The sequence below is a fragment of the Apteryx mantelli genome, chromosome 4 (genome assembly GCF_036417845.1).
Source record: "Apteryx mantelli isolate bAptMan1 chromosome 4, bAptMan1.hap1, whole genome shotgun sequence".
NCBI classification, from domain to species: Eukaryota; Metazoa; Chordata; class Aves; order Apterygiformes; family Apterygidae; genus Apteryx; species Apteryx mantelli.
In genome coordinates this window covers 10,239,673-10,252,658 of record NC_089981.1, presented here as the reverse complement: position 1 = coordinate 10,252,658, position 12,986 = coordinate 10,239,673, and the positions used below count along the sequence as shown (strand labels likewise).

Genomic DNA, 12,986 nt, shown 5'->3' with positions numbered 1-12,986 from the left:
ACGCAGAGTGTATCAAAAATCACACTAGGTAAAATCAGTACAGTGCTGGGACAGAAGATCTCACAAGAGTCTTTCATTCTTCCTTCCTCTGATAGAAACAATGCTGAGATTTAGAACAATGTGAAATACTCCATTAAGTCATATGTGCAATTTTTTTCCCCTCCATGATAGATAACCTTCCCAGAACTCATTTTTCAGCCTGTGACATTTCATATTTACGTTTCAAAATGTATATACACAAGAGAGTTCTTTTCTCTGCATGTGGGTACATTTCCCTTCTAAACAAGAATTCAAAGATCATGTGTACTTATAAAGCAAATCATCATTCTGAGCAATATTTCCAGGTATTCTTAAAGACACCCATTTTACAAAGATTGCTGTCAGGGACTTTGTCTCCCCTGAGGGCAAACATGCTGCATTATCTGCCTTGTAGTGCCCAAGGTGAACACTCTGGCCTTGTCCTTAGTCCATGGAAGTCTATCAGCCGTGGAGCCAGTCCTTCAAAATCCTGGAGGACCAGGATTAAGGAACATATCACAGAGTGCACCTATCTCCGTGCCACCAAAGCCATGGCAGAAGCTTGGTACTGTGGAGAATTAAATAGCTGTGAAAAAATACATGACAGAAACTAAACACTTCAAAAGCTTAATGCTAATGCTATATCTTTCTTGGTTTGTATCCACTTCTGATATAGAACTCATTATTAATAATGAAAAAAATGCTGATGAATCATGTGTCTGTCTTTGTTTTCCCAGGTGTATAAGCTGTATATTGCATATTGGCACCCGACTGATCAACATGGAGAATGTAAGCAGTGTGAAGGAATTCATTCTTCTGGGCCTTTCAAAGAACCAAGGGGTGCAGAAAATATATTTTGTGGTGTTTTTGTTCTTCTATATTGTTACTGTGGCAGGAAATCTGCTCATCGTTGTCACTGTAGTTAGCAGTCAAAGTCTGAACTCCCCCATGTACTTCTTTCTCTGCCACCTGTCCATTGCAGATACTTGCTTCTCTTCTGTCACAGCTCCCAAAATGATTGCTGACTTCCTGGTTGAGAAGAAAACCATTTCCTTTGGGGGTTGCATGGCACAGCTATTTGGGTTTCATATCTTTGGCGGCGCTGAGATCTTCATCCTCACAGTGATGGCCTATGATCGCTACTTTGCCATATGCAGACCCCTGCACTACACCACCCTCATGACCAGGCGTGTGTGTGGCTGGATGGTGATGGGTTCATGGGTGGGGGCCTTTGTGCACTCCCTGGTGCAGACCCTCATAACCGTTAGCCTCCCTTTTTGTGGCCCCAACGAAATTGACCACTACCTCTGTGATGTGCGTCCCCTACTACAACTGGCCTGTACCGACACCTATGTTGTGGGCGTCATTGACGTTGCCAATAGTGGAATGATTTCTGTGGTCACTTTCTTCATCCTGGTCACGTCCTACATTGTCATTTTGTTTTCCTTGAAAAGGCGAACGTCCGAAGGGCGGTACAAAGCCCTCTCCACCTGTGGGTCCCACATTACTGTGGTGATTCTCTTCTTTGGGCCATGCATATTCACCTACATACGCCCATCCAGCAGTCTCTCGGAGGAGAAGAGGTTAGCTGTGTTTTTCAGTATCATCACGCCCATGCTGAACCCACTCATCTACACGCTGAGAAATGAGGAGGTGAAAAGTGCCATGAGAAAACTGTGGAATAGAAAAGTCTGGAGTGAAAAGGGTGAGGTGTAGAACTGTGGTAACATTTTCTCAGGAGCTGAGAAAATCAAGTCTCTCTCACTATAATTCCATTTTGGAAAATTTACTGAAAGCTCCCTTTTGAAGAAAAGCTTGGTTTTAGCTGTTGCAGTAATTAGGAAGACACTGAAAGCTCATGTTTTGATTGGAATGGCATTGTAAACTCTGTGACTAGCAGGGATTCCCTTTATGTTCTCTTTTTGAATAGCACAGGCCCAGGACTGGGGCTTCCAAGCACTGCTGAGACACCAGCAAATAAAGAAATGAATGCTATCAAAAATATTAAAATGTGTTCCAGGCAGAGCATCCCATTAGTCCGAGCTCTCCCAGGTGTAAACTTTCCGTCAGACAAACTCCATCTACTCTGTAATCTACTCAGCTAGGAAACAATGGCCTAAGGTGTCTGCAAGGCTGTTGGTCACCTGCTGCTGGAAGCAATTGTACCAAAGGCTTCCTTCCCCTTTACTTTGGAGTAAATGCCTTCTTAGGAGCACTGCATTGTCATATGCTGAATCCATGGGTTAGCAATTGAACTGCTGATATTAGATGCTGGCTGGGTCATTTGCTGATGCAGGTGATATGAGGAGAAGCTTCTCCCCTTCCCATTCCAGTTCAACTCTCTTCCTTTCTGCAGTAGTTCACCTATCACTAATGCCCTCCTTCCTAACCATCCCCTCTGCCCTTCATCTCTGCCTCAGATTTTGCATTTTACTGTTTATTACTAAAAGAGAATCAAAGATCCAAGTGAAAGATAAATTGCTCACCGTAGGAAATTGTCGCCACCCAAGAAAGCATTGGGGGGCACAATTTTATGAGTCAATGAAAAAAAAGAGCTGTTTGGGAATAATTTCTGTATGCAGGATAACTCCTAGCCCAACAGGGCACATCTACAGGCCCAGGCAAAGGAAGAAACATGTATTCCAAGGGAATAGCTGGAGCAGCTACTGCTGCAGGAGGGAAGAGAAGAAATGTGAAGATGGAAGATTAAATCATCTCAGAGCCAGTCACAGCTGCCACAGGGAGGTTAGTTGTAGCAGCTAAGGTTCTCCACAAGGACGAAGGAGCCACGAGGAGCCACGGGACCCTGACTCCTACCTTGCCAGGAGGAAAAGAGCAGACCAGCTGCGTGAGGGAGAAAGACATCTGTGTAATGCACTCTGAAAGTAACTAAAGCACTTTCTTTTTTCTTCCTTCACTTCACGTTCCCTATAAACACTGGCTTGCACTTGTGTTGCACCTTAACATGGCTTAAGTGTGATTCAAGATAAGAAGGTGTTCCCTGCACAGGAGAGTGGCAGATCTACGGACCAAACCCTGGGACAATGTCGCAAATGCTCTGGTTCCCCGAATGTCCTCTGCTCTATGCAGGGGGTGCATTTGCAAAATCTTGCACATGGACAGCCATGACATTGATTTTAAATAGAAATGTTTCCAAAAGAAGCACATAGCTAGTACTAAATGAAGTCCATTTATCTGGACAGTATTGGAAAGCAAGCAAGAAAGCAAGCAAACCCCCACACAATGTGACATGGTCTAGGTGATCACGCTCCACAGTCACCCTGTAGAGATCACTCTAATAGCTGTCCAAAATATATATTTTAGCTCCCCGTCCACTGATTCTTTCTGACAAAGAAAACTTCACATGCCTCTGGGATCTCATTGCTTCTGGTAAGCTTGTGCTTCTGCTGTGCAATTTACTTGAAATATTTCTGCCACAACTTCCCCATCTGGAGAGAGAGAGAGAGAGAGAGAGAGAGAGAGAGAGAGAGAGTTGTTCTTGCAGATGCTCTTGGAAGTTGTTCTTGAAGAATGAGAAATGGAGCTAGACATTCAGGCTGTCCGTTTCATCCCCTGTAGTTTCCAGCCCTGGCAGAGATGTGGACTGCTCTCGTGACACATAAGAAGCAGCTTGGAGCTGAGAGGTTTTGATGAAACTGCCTGAAGTGGTCCGAGAAGGTCATCAGAGAATAGCAGGCAAACTGTTGGAGACTAGCAAATATAAACTGTGTAAGTTTTCTGATCTTGCTTCTTTGTTTTGTTCAAGCATGACTATGAAATCCTGCCTTTGAAAAGAGGCATCACTGTCGAGTGACTTTTGTGAGGTGCATTTTATGAATTAGAAAGAACTCAATTTTTTTTACCCTTTGTTTTAATTGGTGTCTTCTTTGCTTATTTTTCAGTTATATGCCATTTCCAGAAATATCTGTCAAAAGGAAGTTTCTGGTGTTACAGAGTCAAGGAGTCCACAGGTAGCTGCAGCACTGCCTATGTACTCAGTCTTAACTTGTCCCCTCTAGCTGTACACATCGTGGCAACAATGCTCTTAACACACACGCTTTGGGCTTCCCCACACTGCTTTCCCTCTGCCCATGGAGCGGCATGGAGATAGGGACGGAGACACAAAAGAATATTTCCTCTGCTGCTGAAGTTGGAGGGTGGAAGAGGCAGAGATCTCGTGAGAAAGAACTGATTGACCTGTGATTGTGGAACAGGATTAAGAGCCCAAAGGACTTGCCAGTATTGTGGACACTGTTATGCAGTTCTTGCTGTCTATCTTTTCAATGTAGAAACTGAACACTAGTGACACTTGCGTACTGCACTAGAGTGCAGCAAAGGTGAATACAAGGGTGTTGGTGAGTAAAGGAGATTCAGCAGTGGTGTATTTATTACCCCAGGGGCATCACAGGTGTGTTTGTGGGGGTTTCCATGCCTAGTCCAGAACTTGGCTGAGGTGTACAAAAACCTTACTGACACATCGTTAATGCAGATTATCTCCAGTATTCACCCATGTACTGTGTGAAAGGTGGTCTGAGGAAACACAAGCCTGCTCTTTTGGAGACTGAGGTCTCAACCCAGAAACTCCTGAGCAATAACTGGAACCAATCCACACAAGATGTAGCCCAGTACAGCACATATAGGACAATGACTCTCCTGCTTCAGGTTTCCTGGCATGCCTTGAACATGGTCTGATTTCACTTAGGGCGCCTTAAAGACAGTTTGTGCCTAAAGGCACATCTCTGCTAGACAGACATGAGGTAGGTGTCCACTTTACCTCCTCCAGAAGGATCTACACTGAGAGTTGAAGTGATGTTAATTAGCCAGCTGCCTTGTGTCATGATGTGAATATTGATGGCTTCACAAAAATGCATGGACATTCTACCAGAGTCAGAGAGCAATAGCAAGGACTAGTTCTGTTGAATTCCTTCAGAGGGTTGAAAAAGAAGGTACGTTCACTGCTTGAGCAGAATTCCTTAGGGGATGACTAGCGTGTTGAGACTCAAATCAAAACATGCACTATCCTTCTCAGTCAGTTTTTCGTTTCCAAATCAACACTTCAAAAGTGGATGTTTAGGGAGCCTAGCAGCTAGTCTTCCTTTTTAAAAGGGGCAAAGATCAGAAATAAGAATCTGGAGGATATTTCCACCAACTCCCTCAAGCAAATAAGCGGAGCTCGCTATTACACACATCAGTAATACATTCTGAGTTAGATATCAACTGTCACTCCTTGAGAGAAGCATTGACTTTGAAAGGAAACTTTCCCCAAAAGGCATAAAAGGGAATACATTGATATTGAACATACCAGTGATCAACATGGATGTGTACTGATAACACTGTGTTTCTAATGCCATCACAGGTGGCTTTATTCTGTGCTTCAGGTCCTGTCTACGTGACATATGTGAAGAAGAAGAACAATGTGACGGAGTTTGTCTTCCAGGGACTCACACAAGATGATGCATTAGCAAAAGTATGCTTCACATTCTTCTTAGTCTTCTATGCCACTGTTATTCTTGGAAACCTGCTTAGCATCATCACTATACAGAACAGTCAACAGCTGGACTCTCCCATGTACTTCTTCCTGAGCTGCTTGTCCTTTGTAGATATCAGTTACTCTACTGTCACAGTTCCCAAACTCATTTATGACCTTCTTGCTGAAAAGAAGACCATCTCTTTTGTGGGCTGCATAGCACAGCTCTTTGGGGTCCATCTCTTTGCCTGCACGGAGATGTTCATCCTCATAGCAATGGCGTATGACCGTTACACTGCTATATGCAAGCTGCTTCATTACACAAGCATTATGAACAAGCATGTGTGTGGCCGGCTGGTGGCAGCTTCATGGGTGGGAGGCTGCGTGCACTCCCTGGTGCAGACCCTGCTGACTGCTCAGCTATTGTTTTGTGGGCCCAATGAGATCGACCACTACTTCTGTGATGTACACGCTTTGCTGAAGCTGGCCTGCACTGACACCTACGTGGTTGGTTGCATAGTGGTTGCCAATAGTGGTCTGATTTCCTCAGGCTCTTTGCTTGTTCTTGTTGTGTCCTATGTCATTATTTTGGTCTCTTTGAGGACACACTCTTCCAAAGGGCGTCTGATAGGACTCTCTACCTGCACCTCCCATATCACTGTTGCACTTCTGTTCTTTGGGCCATGCATTTTCATCTATATGCGCCCTTCCACCATCTTCTCAGCAGACAAGATAATCTCTGTGTTTTACACCATCATCACGCCTATGCTCAATCCCTTGATTTACACCCTCCGAAATGAAGACATGAAAAAAGCCTTGAGAAAGCTGTGGAGCAGAAAAGCAAAGAGGAGTGAGACATGAAACAACAGGGTGAGTGTTTGTAGGATGACTGTAGCGCAAGAAACCATGGGGAGGCAAAGAGAAGTGTTCAGGAGGGACTTTTCAGGAATGTTGTTCTATTTTTAGCATGGCTGTTCAGAATAGAACTGAAACTAAATTCAAAGTTTTATGTAGCTCTCATCTTTCTTTGGAAATTGTCGGTCAAAAGGATGTGAGGATATTGTCACCAGTCAAACCCGAGTCTTTGGGGTGGTAGTGGGGCTTTTACCTTTAGACACCTTAGAGCTGTGTAAGTCTCAGGTCTAGGCTGGTCAGTTGTCTGGTGCTTTACACTATAAAAATCTAAGGAATAGGTCTCTCAGTGGAAATATGGGGATCCAGTATCTCTCCATACTCCATAAGATATAACCTAATTCCTAGCTGAACACTGAAAATTTCCCTAAAATTCTTAACAGTACTGTTCTTGATTCATCGAGTTTTCCTCAACTGTTTGCAGCAGGGAAACCCCAAATGCCCCTAGGACCTCCTGAATCTGGGCAATGCTGTTCTACTGCAAATAGACTTACTTTAGCATTGCCATCATGACAAGTGATTCAAGGCAGGGATTTTCCCAAATCTCCTCCTGGAACTGAGATTTGGGGAAGGGAAGAAGAGGAACAGGATCCTGGATGTTGGATCAGAAGGTTTTTTTAGAAAGGCAAACTGTAGATTTGAAGAGACAGCAGCTCTTTAACATTTTAAAGTCCCTAATTTTGTCTGGGTTTCTCGAGGTGGAGACTAAGGCATAGGTGAATGCAGGGCTTAGATGAATGTGGGGCTTCTGAAAATCTGTTCTTTTTGATGATATTTGTCAGAAAGCATATTTAGGTTTGAGATTGTGATTCTTGATTGAAACATGCTGCCGGTTCTGCTGATGCTTAGCTCTGGATGGCTTTGACTATCTTAAACATCAGCGCAGAGAGAGGTGTGCAGACATGACTCATTGCTGTGCAGGGAAGCTCTCTGATGACAACCTACCTGTCTTTCTCTGGAAGAGTAGTATTGTACATTGCTCTTCCCAGAGACCTGTAAACATACACAGGAAAATAAAATGATGCCTGTGATTTCTTTTCAAGCTATCTCCTTCCTTTGAGCTGGGAGTCCACTGAAAGAGACAATTTTGGACACCTCAGAAATCTGGTTTAAAAATCTCTCATCTTTGTCCTAGATAAGGACAACGCAACATTGATATGTGTAAAAACTGTGAACTTCACATATCTGCTGATATTTAATAATCAGAAACAAGAGATAAACCTTGAACTTCAGGCTTTGCAGCAACAGAAAGATGACAACTAGCAGGACCAAAAGGCTACATTTTCACATTCTTTTTCCTGCATTTTGGGACTGTCAGGCCAGTGGGATAATAGTGCATATAGTCCAAATGCTTTTACTACCCCGTGCATATTCTAATTTTAGCGTTACTGAGATAGACGGCTTCTGAGATAGTGATGGCCTTTAATCATCACCACTTGATCAAAATTCAGACTATAACATACTGAAGATAAGTTTTCTCCCCAGCCGTGTGTCTTTGGGCAGAAATAATGATGTTTCGCAGTCATATCACCTCTCTGTAAAATATGCTGGCAGCAGTTTGAAAGAAAGAGACTTGTAAAATCCTTCTTTAGGGTGCCATAGATGATCACAGGGACACAATCTTTGCTATAGTTATGCACAGCTTTAAGGAGAGGAAGTCAGGGGAAATAACAGCCCTAACAGGCTTGCAGTGAAATGCAAAGGGAATCCGCAAGACCTCTTTCCATCCCCCTTTGACTGTAAACCTTATGCAGAGGCAGGAACCTCTCGCCTGTCTGAGATTAATTCTGTCACTTTCAGCTCAATAAAGATTTCAACTCCTTCTGCCAACTGAGGGACAGCATTTGTAAACTCAGCCAGAAGGGATGAAACATCGTTTAGCGCTAGAACACCTATCCTTAGAGCTAGCTTAGTTGAATTGATAAAAGGATTCCAAAGCCTTTCCCAACTTTCTCATCTCCCAGAAATGATTGGTCGTTTATTCTCAAAATCACATTGATGGCAGACATGTAGTTGGTAAGTCACCATCTTATTCCGTCATTCTTTTAAGTGAAACAACACTGCAGCTTGATTAACTTTCAGATTATGTCCAATGTCCTTAAAATAACTACCAGTTCACTCAGTTGCCTCAAGTGGATTGCTGATATGTGGAGATGAAAAGCAGGAATAAGTTCTTGTTACTTCACAATGGTAGCAAAATTAGAAGTCAATCTTTTTGCATTTCTGTAGTTTTTTCATGTTTCCAGGCAGAAGGGGAAAAAGGAGGTAGTAATGAGTGACAGAAGAGGGAGATTTAACAGGAGAGGGACAGTTACTTTCCCTAGTGTTTGGGGGGCAAAAACACGGGTGTCTCTTCTCCAAGATTTCCTTTCCAGAGCTTCAGGTTCTGTGTGTTGCACTGGAAGAGGCTACTCCTTTCAAATACTGAAGACGTAGCAGAAATGGCCATAAATTCAAATCACATTGCTTTTCTCCTCTTGAATATCTCTGAAAGCTTTTTCTCATCTTGACGGACTGGTGGTTTTCCTACATGAGCAAACGTTCGTAGTAGAACAGAGAACTGCAATTCTGTGCCACGCACTCCTCAGGCAGGAGTCCTGTTTGTGCTTGGAACTTGCAAGTTAAGAGTCAGGATTCCTCCAGCTTTCAGCAGCAGAGGAACACAGTCTTTCAAGATAGAAGTTGCAGATACAACCAGTTAAAAGTCCACCTAAAATCCCTTCTAACAATTAAGTACCTTTCTGAATCTCACCCTTGGAAGCTGATCAAATCTTCCTTGGAAGTCCAACTCTTTGTACCAAGGTTTTGATAAGTTTTCCCCAAACAAAGTTCTCTTTCTAACAAGTCTGCTGAAGTTTCTCTGATATGACCTAAAACTCTCCTCAGAGCATCCTTCACCTCCTTATTCCTTTAGGCTGTAGCTGATAAGATTCAGCACTGGAGTCACCACTGTAGAGAACAGAGAGGCCCATTTATCTCAGTCCAATGAGTAGCTGCATGTTGGGCTACCGTACACAAAAACGGTGCTCCCATAAAACAAGAAGAGAGCTCTCAGATGGGAAGCAGAGGTGGAGAAGGCTTTGCATCTGCCCTTGGAGGAGTGGATCCTCAGGGTGGTGGAGATGAGGTAGATGGAGAAGATTAGAATTGCCAGAGATGTGAAGGTGCCACGAAACACACCAAAAATGTGAAGTACCGTCTCTTTGCTATAGGTGTCAGAGCATGAAAGCTGGATCCTAGGGGGATGTCACAGAAATAATGACCGATAACACCAAAGTCACAGAAAGAGAATGTGAAGGTGGAGATAGTTTGCGCAAGTGCGTGGACAAAGCCAGTGAAATAGGAGATGATTACCATCTGTGTACAGGCTTTTGAGGAGATGACAGTTGCATAAAGGAGAGGGTTACAGAGAGCCACATGCAGTCATATGCCTTTACTGCCAGCAGGAGACACACAGCACTAGCCATGAGGAGACAAGTGAATAGCTGTGCCACACAGGCACTGACTGAAGTGGCTCTCCTCACTGCTGAAGAGTTCACCAGCAACCTCGGGGAGATAGCTGAGGAGTAACAGAAATCCACAGAAGCCAAGTTACTGAGGGAAAGGTACACAGTGTGTGAAGCCGGGGGATCAACCTTCATCTACATGATCCTTCCAAGATTCCCTATTAATGTGCTTAAAAAAAGCGGGTTACCTTCACCTCTTGGCTTTCTGTTAGTCCAGAGAGGATAAACTCAATGGCCACACAGTGATTCCTCTCAGGCATGTTGCTAGCACACTCACGTTATCTCCCGACAAGAAACTGGTTCAACACCTAGAAGTAATGGGAAACTGGCAACACACAATGGATTGTCTCAGTAGCCACAAGGAAGTACGGCGCATTTTCTTCATAGCTTCTGACTAGACTTCTTTAATTACGCATTGAAATGACTTGTGATACAAGGGAGTACTGTTCCTATTTTTCAGGTGAGATAAGAAAGCGCAGAAAGATAAAATAATTTATTCAAAAGGCAGCAGCAGCACTGTGAAACACCAGTCCTAGTCTGGCACTACAATGGTTTTCGTGTGCCCTCTTTCTCCTCTTTTAAGGAAAAAAGTCTGCTTTTCTTGAGGACATCTATGGAGCACTCTTCTCCCCTCACTCGTGGCCACGGTTGGGTGTACAGTATCATGCAAATGGCCCACTCCAAGGGCAATGGCCCGCTTGTTCCTGAAGATACATGCTCTTGACACTAGTTCAGACATCATTCTTCCTGTATTGCAATCACCAATACATTTTTTGCCTATTAGCTAACTCTCCCGGGCATTGGTAGCAGCGTAGTTAGAGCTCAGTATGGGCCACAAAGTCCATTAACAGGGCAAAGCAGCCCCTGTTCAGCCTTGCTGAAATAGGAATATAATGGTTAGGCTGCAGCTGTGCCAACTTGCTAAGACCTGCCTTAATTACATGGACCTCCACCACCCTGACCTTTGGGACTGCAACTTGTAAACATACAAATAACAAATCCACAACCTGGCAGAAGAAAGTAAGAGTTTCCTCTCTTGAATGAAAGGTGCCAAGCACTAAATGGCAACAGCAGCAGGAAAACTCAGCTTTGCATCTTCCCAAAGAGGAGGAGATACCACAAGATCCTCCAGGTTTGGCTGAGAAAGGATTTCTCATTTGCTTGCATCCCTGTTGTCAAGGAAAAGTGGCCATCTTCTGCTCAGGAATAAATTGGGAAGAGTCACCAAATGAAATACTTTCCATTTAGAGGGTGAAAAATCTCATGCTAAAAGGGAAGGAATCCTGAACAAGAAGGGAATCAGTCATCCCTGTAAAGGTTCTACCAGCTTCACCTCACATGAAAAATTATTGTTAATCTACTGGAGGTTACCAGTAACCTGGCTGATGCTCTCAAAGCGGAGTTCTTATCATGTGGGTGACTGAATGGAGGTTTCAATTCTTGCTGAGGTCTGTTTCTAGCATAGGCTTCAAGGTATTGCATAGGTACAAAACTATTCTCTTACTGACCTGTTTCATCCAGAAAGGCAAGAGAAGATACTGTAGATACCAAGCCAGTTTATTCCCCCCTTGAGCCAAATCTTCAGAAGTACTTGCCCATTTCAAGAAGCAGACAGCAGGATTAAAACCAGCCTATAATGGTTAGGTACACAGTTTAAGTGAGCAAAATGCTTACCCTGCTTAGATGCACAAAAGACTAGACTGCCTTTACACACTGAGTTATCTTTGCATAGCTGGCTGTTGTTTATCTCCAACCTACCCAACCTTTTCTGCCCTAAAGCACAGCAACTAGCCCAGCTAATTTTCAGAAAAGGGCTTCAATGAGCTTGCTATCATCAGGTTGCTCTCTTCCATGGACTACTTGGGAAACTGAAGGAGGAAATTTCCCTCTCCTGCCCCAACGTGAGTGATCAAACACCGGATTAGGTGCAAATTTGTAGAATCTCCATCTGTGCTGACATTTAAAATTCAGCTGGATCGGGCCAGAGCAATCTGATCTGACTGAACCTGCTGTGAGGAGGAGGTTGGACTTGATGACCTCCAGAAATCCTTCCCAACCTAAATTATTCTATGATTCCATCTGCAGATTGAAAATGATCTTTTTGATCTCTAAAATGAAGAAATAGGCCTACCTTCCTTGCATGAAGGTGCGAGATATTTTATGCCATATTGATCCCAGAAATAAACTCTTACTTCAAAAGCTACAAACATTTCATGTACCTTCGTAATAGTGAGTAGCTTCCTTCTTCACTTCAAAGACATCTTACTGAAACAAATCAGAAGATTTATCTAAATAGAAAAACTTTAGGACTTCACACTTGCAGTAGAGCCCCTCCCTGCTCCACCTGCCCAGATAAAGGTTATTTGCTTCGATGTTTGCAGAACTATGCAATTCAGTACTGCCTTTGGAGCAACAGCTCATTCTTTTCCCTATATGTTGCAGCTGACCTGCAGCCTGGGCGTTGTGAAACATTAGTGGAGTGACATGCTGAGAAACAACTTCAATATGAAATGTGATATTCTAACACTCAGCTTGCCACTTTGGAATTCTTTCTTCAGAAAAATGGTGTTACTGAAGTACTTGGTGTATTTATGACTCTCGATGCAGTTTAATGTCTGTAAATTAGATCTCCTGCAAGACACCAGGCCTTAATTAGGAGTCTCAGCAGGTGCACTCTAATGAAGAATCTTTCTGTGAATTAATTTCCCCTACCCTTGGTTAGGGGTCTAGTCAACATCTGTTCTAGGCTCCCCCTATAGACAAAGGAAGCAATATCACCTTCAGAGGACAATTCATCCCATCTTAAGATAAGTGTGATAAGCAGAAGGAATCATCCTCTAAGGGTGTCTTTGTTGTCATTGATTATAGGACATGCCCGTCTCATTCCCTGCCCTTACTACTTTTTACTAGTGAAACTGATGACATAAGTGTCCTAGCAAATTCAGTGAACCCTGGTCATGCCTGTCCCTATCAACTCTCCAGAAAGCCCAAGTACCTTGGAGTTAGATCATTAACTTCCAGATGACTATAGCAAAAGAAGAGTAATTTCACCTGGCATGAGTAATTCCCTAGCCCATGAGACT

General features: G+C 43.4%; 1 protein-coding gene across 1 annotated transcript; it reads left to right on the top strand.

The window, feature by feature from the left end:
- Window positions 1–798: 798 nt before the first annotated feature.
- LOC136991910 (olfactory receptor 4S2-like) lies at window positions 799–1,692 on the top strand (the record flags this gene model as incomplete). The annotated part of the gene is made up of 1 exon (XM_067295405.1): window positions 799–1,692. A coding segment is annotated over exon 1 (894 nt), but the record flags the coding sequence as incomplete, so codon positions are not given.
- Between the last annotated feature and the right edge of the window lie 11,294 nt (window positions 1,693–12,986).